At 39.0% G+C, this 7,896-nt stretch overlaps 1 protein-coding gene across 1 annotated transcript in view; it reads right to left on the bottom strand.

The window, feature by feature from the left end:
* Positions 1–7,896, bottom strand: part of PDE3B (phosphodiesterase 3B) — a 297,944-nt gene that overhangs the window by 139,586 nt on the left and 150,462 nt on the right. Inside the window, exon 2 of the mRNA XM_024202160.2 lies at positions 334–384. Within this exon, the coding sequence (XP_024057928.2) occupies positions 334–384 (51 nt within the window). The remainder of the gene's footprint in view (positions 1–333; positions 385–7,896) is intronic.

The following is a 7,896-nucleotide window of genomic DNA, read 5'->3' on the forward strand; positions in this document are numbered from 1 at the left end:
CACAGAGAAATACCAAAATAGAGGTCTCAACAAGCCCAGCAAGTCACCTTGAGTATGAACCAATATCAAGATATTGTCATTGTACTGACTCAGCAATTCCTGCACTCACAAACCTGCAACTGCAGTCAAGAATTAGAGAGAATTGAACCTGAAAGTGAGGAGAAGTTGGAAGATGGAGTAATCACCAACCTGAAGAAATACCAGCAAGTTAGACAGCTATAAAACTCCAGTGGAAAAATTGAAATCTGCCATTCTAGAGGGAATCCTTTAATCTCAAAGTGCATTTTCATTAGATTAATATTAGCTTTCCCAATGCAGATAAAATAGACTGACCTGATAATGGGGTTTATACCATTGTTTCAAATCCCAGTCCCAAAGAATCATCTGTAAAAGAGACAAAATAAATAGTAATGAGTTATATGCTAATAGTCAAAAAGTGTGTATTAATAGAATACATCTTGATCAGCTCATGCTATTTACAATAATTCCCTCCAAATTTTGGTGGGTGGGAAAGGTTAATTTTCAACTGATCATTTCATTGTCTCAATTGCTAACATTAAAACAAAAGTCATGATAAAGTATGAAAACCAAATATAGCAATAACTGTCAGTAAAAGATTTGTATTTTAAGAGCAATACAATTTACTTATTGATAAAGTAACTATATGGTCTTTTTTTTAATCCTGCAGGATTTGAGACAGTAAAAAAGTCATCCATCAGACAGGTCACAGCAGTGGGTGGTGATGCTGCTTTTCTATTTGTATTTATCTAGTTATAAAGGCAAACAAAATGGCACCTACACTAAGCTCTAAGCACTCTTGGAAATAATTTTTAAACATCGATAAAAACAGTGGTCGCACTATACATTTACAGCAAAAGGGAAAAAAAAGAGAAAAAAGTTTCACTTCCCCCTAAAATAACCCCCTTAAGCAACATCCACTCCCCCAAAATGCTCACAAAAGAAAAGTCTTGCGGTGAACAAATATTGTCTATTTTGGACCCACGGTGGGGATGGGGGGGGTGGATTTGAAAGCCATGGAAAATGCCCTGTCAGCAACTCCTCTTATATATCCAAGAAGTCCCATCTTCATCTTCTGTAAATCTGAACTGCAGAACTGTAGCATAAGCAGAGAGGAGGACTCTCAAGTAAGCAGATCCAAGGCCATTATAGAGATTTACAGGTAAAAACTAACACCTTTAAATATCCCTGGCAACTAGTGAGATGCACTGGTCTAATGTATTCACCGCAAGACAGTCCACTTCATAGAATCATAAAAATATAGGACCGGAAGGGACCTCAAGTCATTAAGTCCAGTCCCCTACGCTGATGCAAGATCAAGTAAACATAGACCATTCCTGACAGGTGTTTGGCCACATGTTCTTAAAAACCTTACTGGTCAGAATTCCACACCCTCCCTTGGAAGCCTCTTCCAGAGCTTAAACTACCTTTTAGTGAGAAAGTTTTTCCTAATATCTAACATAAATCTCCCTTGCTGCAGATTACACCCATTACTTCTTGTCATACCTTCAGTGGACATAAAGAGTAAATGATCAGTCTCTTTAGAACAGCCCTTAACATAGCTGAAGACTATTATCAGGTCCCCCCTTAATCTTCTCTTCTTAAGACTGAATATGCTCAGTTTTTTTATTCTTTCCTCATAAATCAGATTTTCTAAACCTTTTATCATTTTTGTGGCTCTCTTCTGAACTCTCTACAATTTGTCCACACCTTTCCTAAAGTGTGGCACCCAGAACTGGATACAGTACTACAGCTTAGGCCTCCACAGTACCGAGGCCTAAGCAGGACAATTACCTCCCATGTCTTACATACTACTCTCCTGTTAATGCACCCCAAAATGATATTAGCCTTGTACGCGGCTGCATCATATTGTTGACTCATATTCAATTTGGGATCCACTATAACTAAGGCTACGATTATATCACGGAAGTCACGGAATCTGTGACATTGGAGGCCCCCAAAGATAGCCGTTTTTTACACTACAGGACGGCTGGTTATCTGACTGAATGTGCTACTTAGGGTGTACTGAGCACGTTCACACGAACTGAGCCTGCTCAGTAACATCTGCTGAAGCCAGCAGCAAGGGACCCCTGCAGCAGCCCAGCCTCCACAGGCGACCTGCAACCGACCGGCCACCGGTGCCAGCAGGGACCCCATTGCTCCCTAGCTGCCACCGCTGGCAAGGCCCGCTCTGCAGCTGCTCAGCTGCTGCGAGCAGCTGATCCCCATCCTCCCCCCGCCACAGGGAGAGGGATTCTGGAGCTGCTCAGCGGCTGCTGGAAGGGGCCCCCCTACAGCTCCCCAGCCGCCACCAATGGTGGCGGTGGGACCCTCCCTCTCCCCGCAACTGACCGGCCACCAGTGGGGACCCCTGAGCTGCCCAGTTACTGGCAGCAGCAGAGGGACCCCGGAGCTGCGCAGCGGCCACAAGGGACCCCCATATCTCCCCAACTGCCGCCACGAGCAGCCACCACCCCCACTCCCTGCAGCTCACAGCTGCCTCCGGCCATGGCAGAGGGACCCCAGAGCTGCTCAGCGGCTACTGAAAGGGGCCCCCCACAGCTCCCCAACCGGCTCTGCAGGGCAATGGGGACCCTATAGCTCCCAGATGCTGCAGGGGGGTTGGGCAGCGTGCTGGACCCTCCTCCCTCCCCATTTTGTCAGGAATGTTTTTAGTAAAAGTCCGGGACATATCATGGCTTCCGTGATTTTTTGTTTCTTGGCCGTGATCTGTCCACGATTTTTACTAAAAATACCCATGACAAAATCGTAGCCTTAACTATAACCCCCAGATGCTTTTCATCAGTACTACCACCTCACCAGTTAATCCCTGTTTTGTAGTTGTGCATTTGATTTTTCCTTCTCAAGTGAAATTCTTTGGCCTTGTCTTTATCAAACCTCATCTTGTTGATTTCAGACCAGTTCTTTAATTATCAAAGTCTCTTTGAATTCTAATCCTGTCCTCCAAAGTACTTGCAACCCCTTCCAGCCTGGAGTCATCCACAAATTTTATAAGCATACTCCACACGCCATAATCCAAGTCATTAATGAACAGACTGAATAGTACCAGACCCCAGGACTGGCCCCTTCAGAACCCCACTAGATAGGCGCTCTAACTAACTAACTGCATGTGGTTTTTTTATCCAATTAAGCATGCACCTTACAGTATTTTCATCTAGACCACATTTCCCTAGTTTTCTTATGAGAATGTCATGTGGGACTGTGTCAAAAGCCTTACTAAAATCAAGATATATCATGTCTACTACTTTCTCCTTATCCACTAGGTCAGTAACCATCAAAAAAGGAAACTAGGTTTGTTTGGCATGATTTGTTTTTGACAAATCCATGCTGTCTATTCCTTATAAGCCTATTATCCTCTAGGTATTAAACAATTAATTTGTAAACAATTTGTTACAGCATGTTTCCAGGAATCATATTTAGGCTGACTGGTATATAACTTCCAATTCCTCTTTGTTCCCCTTCTAAAGATAGACAATATATTTGACCTTCCCCAGTCCTCTAGGACTTCACCAGTCCTCCATGAGTTCTCGAAGATAATTGCTAACAGTTCTGATATTGCTTTAGTTAGTTCCTTAAGTACCCTAAGATCAGGCCCTGCCAACTTGAATACCTCTAATTTATCCAAATATTCTTTAATCTAATCTTTCCCTATTTTGGCTTGTGCTCACTCCCCCTTGTTAATATGAATTGTGTTGAGTATTTGGTCTCTAGTAACCATTTTAGCAAAGATTGAAGCAAAATAGACATTAAATACCTCAGCTTTCTTAATGTCATCAGTTATTAGCTCTTCTTCCCTGGTAAATAGGAGACCTACTCTATGCTTCATCTTTCATTTAACAAGCGGTAGGCCACATTCTGTACCAGTTCATTTTCAAGTGGATTCAAGATATAGCTTCAAGTGGAGTATATTCCTGTACAGTAATCGAGTCACAAATTGATAAAAGTATGAATTACAATGAGGTCCTTTTTGGTAAGAAAAGATCATAACCTCCTAACCAGATGCAAACATAAAAAAATCTGTCTTGATATTGCTGAAAGTTTACCATTCAACAGTAATTGCAAATCTAACCAGACTCATAAATTGTAACAAGTGGAAGACATACACTTTCAGTCGGGGTGTGGGGCAGATACAATCTGTGTCATATTGTCCAATTGCTCTCCTCAACTCGCCAACATCACTCCTGTTTTGTCTGGACTGAATCTCAGCAAATTTGCTCTCATCCATATCCTTTGCCTTTTCCCAAACACTAATAAAGATGTTAAATTGGGGTTGAAAAATATATATATTGCCACTGATATTTCAGTAGTAAACATTATACTTGATAGCGTCTCTATAGGTTAGTTTCCTTATGATAGAAACTCAAAGATAGCAGTGGTATCCACTTCTTCCACACGTATATATCCTGATAAAAGTTTAGTGATAAATGATAATTTTTTTAGAAATTCTAACGAGTTAGCATTCCACATGACAATGTCCTTATCCAACTGATCTGAATTCATATCTAGTATGATTTTGTGAGACACAGTTGCCAATACTTTAATAAAATTCTACTGTGTTGCATCTACTCTTTCCCTTCATTCAGAAATTTTACAATTCTACCAAAAAAACCTATGCTATATAATTAGCTACTCAAAATTACAACAGCTAGAGTTAGCTATGTTTAAGCACAAAACAGATGGCTTTATATCTTACTTCCTTCTCCCTGCCCCCATAACCTAGTGGAGTATGACATCTAGACTTCCAACTCATTAAATGAGAAACAAGTAAATGGTCCTTTTTTTTTTTTTTTTAATAGGAAGTCTGAAAATAAATAGGAAGATGGGCCACGGGGCAGATCCCTAGCTGCTGTAAACTGTCATAGCTTCATTGATTTAAAAGCAGCTGTGGCACTTTACACCAGCTGAAGATCTGCCCCTATATGTTTTAGATATTCCGTATTCAAAAGAACATGCCTCCACTGTATTTGGGCTCCAAGTATTAACAAAATATTATGATGTATTCTTTGACATATTAAATCATATAGTCCATAAAATGCTTCTGAAAAATTAAGACAGATTATTTGTAAGTCACTGTAAAATGCTTGGGTCTTTTATTTTCCAATTTGTGCTATTCTCTCATAGTACAAGAATATTAATATTCCCTGCTCTTTAAAATATGATACATCTCATTAATATGATATTTTCTGTCCAGAAGTAGTCTAATTCTGTTCCAAAACCAACCAACAATATTTTTTTCTGTAAATACTTTATAGTAAGGATTTAGATTAAGAGCACTAACTCAAAAAGCCAAAATAAATGCTAAAGTGAAAAAATAAAATCTGCTAAAATGTCTGTGGAAAACATTTTCTTCTTCAAAAGATTTGTTAGAAGTTACTGTGTGAATATGATTGCAAGCCTACATGTCATGAACAGCTTTACAAAACCACCAAAACCACACTGATACGTCAGCAATGCAACCGGAAGATGCTATCGGGCACAAATACGTCAATTCATTGTTCTTTCTGCAGACAAAAAATAAAAACTACATACGGAAAATGAATTTTAGTGATGTTCAAACCTTGCAAACCCAGTAATATCACTGTAACTGGGAAGTTATGGTTATATTTCTAATTGTGTTTTTTCCCTGATAAATTCATTTCCATAGCCTATATTTATCTACAAATTACAGAAAAAAAATAATCAATAGTCAATTTTTGCCATAGGAAGTGTATTGTACCAGTGCTCTTTGCTCACAGATATAATTCAAGATGTTGATCTATGAAGCCAATATGGTTTGGTCCTAGGTACTTGAGTCAGTGCCTCTTTTCTTGTGAACTGCTGTAGCAGGAGAGATACAATTGTGCACTCCTCCAACTGCAGGAGAGGCATTTTGAATGGAAAGGCCTTAGGGCTAAACTTATTTCTTATGTTGATCTGATAAAGACAAAGTAAGTTGACCTCCAGAGCACAATATGAAATCCATTTGTTGACTTAGATATTTGTAAGGTGGCAGTGTACATTTTCATTTATAGTATTATTTGAATGAACAAATTATTTCAGTAAACATATTCCACAGCCCAGGACCCATAAAAGAAAACATTCTGCTGCCATTTAACCTGTTGGATATAAACTTGAGCTCCTCAGCTGATTTCAACTGCCACAGTAGCAAAACTAAAGGACAGCAACTTTCTAAACTGACCAGGACCTCAAAACCGTATGGCTCCAAAAGGTCAAAAACCAACAACTCAAATCTTACATTAAAAATTAACTAGAAAGTGCTGATTAGAGGAACACGTGCAACATTTTCCCCAGGAGAAGCAAAATTAACATGTAGGCTGCCACAATCTACAGTAGTTGAATAATCTTCAGGGCTAACTCCATGTAGCACACATTGCAATAATCAAAGTGAGGTAACAAAGGCATGAAATGGTATGGTGAGATCATGTGAAAGAGAAAGTTACAATCGTCTTGCCAGCCATCAATGAAAAATACAGGTCACCACACACTACATATTTTTCTGTGTATGTCCTACTTCTATTTAAGTCAATTCTATGAAAAATATTATATAAATCTCTTCTCAATCATGCCCTTACTTGATGATTTTTCAACATGAGAGGTGTGGGGGGTTATTTCGTTTTCTCCAATGCTTCTAACAATCCACAAGGTGGCACTTAAATCTAGAACTGCAAAAAAACAATTGTTTGCTCATGCTAGTATCTTGCACTTGCCTTTCTTAGAGACAAAGCAGAATACCACAGAATATACCCTTTAAGTAGAAATATTAAGCTACAACTGCAATAACTCCATGGCAGGATCTATCTGGGGACAAAAGTGGATGGTTGGTTTTAAATATGATTGACAAGATTTGCTCATTGGAGCACCTGCTCAGTTTACGACCCATTTTAGCCCTTAAGGTGTGGTTCTTCTTGGACAAGAGGCTGTAAAGAAGGCATCTTGGGGGCCTGTATTTTGTTTCTCAATAACTCCCAAACCAGGCCAAATCTACTTAGTTTAAGTGCGAGCCATACAATCTCAACCTGGAAGATGAAAGCCAAATGTTCCTTCTGGTTCCTCCATCATCAATAAGGATTCTGCAATCAGAGCTTAGTCAACAGTTCTGTTGAAGATGTTCATAGTAAAATCCAGTGCACTCTCCGAGAGTTGCACTGACTTTGTAGCACTAACAGGAATAAAACTTCAGTCTTTAGTTAGCAGATAGGTCTCAAAATGGATTTGTAGCCATGGAATTTGCTGCAAAAACCATCCCTTATAGTATAACTGTACTCCAGAATCCAAGCCATCGCTTCTTTTAAAAATTCTGTTTCAAACTGTTACAACGAAGGAAAAACTTGAAAATGTGAACCACACATAGATTAGTACATTTTTGTCTATATGGTCTGCAGACAGCATGAGGTCTTGTCTACGTGGGATAGTTGCATCAGTTTAACCTAAGGAGTGAATTTAAACCAATATAGTTAAAACAGTGCAAACCACTATGTGAACACACTTAGTTCAGTATAAGAGTGGCCTTTTTTGATTTAGCTTAAGTCAATTGGTAACAGGTTTAGGTTAAACAAATAAGCCACTTAAATACAAATAACAGTATCCACATGTATTTGTCTCAGTTTAACAAAGATGGTTTAAAAAACAATTTAATTTAAACCAGTGAAACTTTCCCCATGGACATAAAAACTGAAATAATAGCTCTCAGGAATGGCTACATTCATGTTATTAGAGTGTTAAGTGTGAAGCCTACCTAAAGATGACAATTTAAATATCCAAACGGGCTGTGTCACCACTGTTCATTTTAACAGAAACATTCATCTAATGTAAAAAGAACAGGAGTACTTGTGGCACCTTAAAGACTAACAAATTTAT

This window comes from Terrapene carolina, unplaced genomic scaffold, assembly GCF_002925995.2.
Source record: "Terrapene carolina triunguis isolate 2854851 unplaced genomic scaffold, T_m_triunguis-2.0 Scaffold96, whole genome shotgun sequence".
Taxonomy (NCBI): Eukaryota; Metazoa; Chordata; order Testudines; family Emydidae; genus Terrapene; species Terrapene triunguis.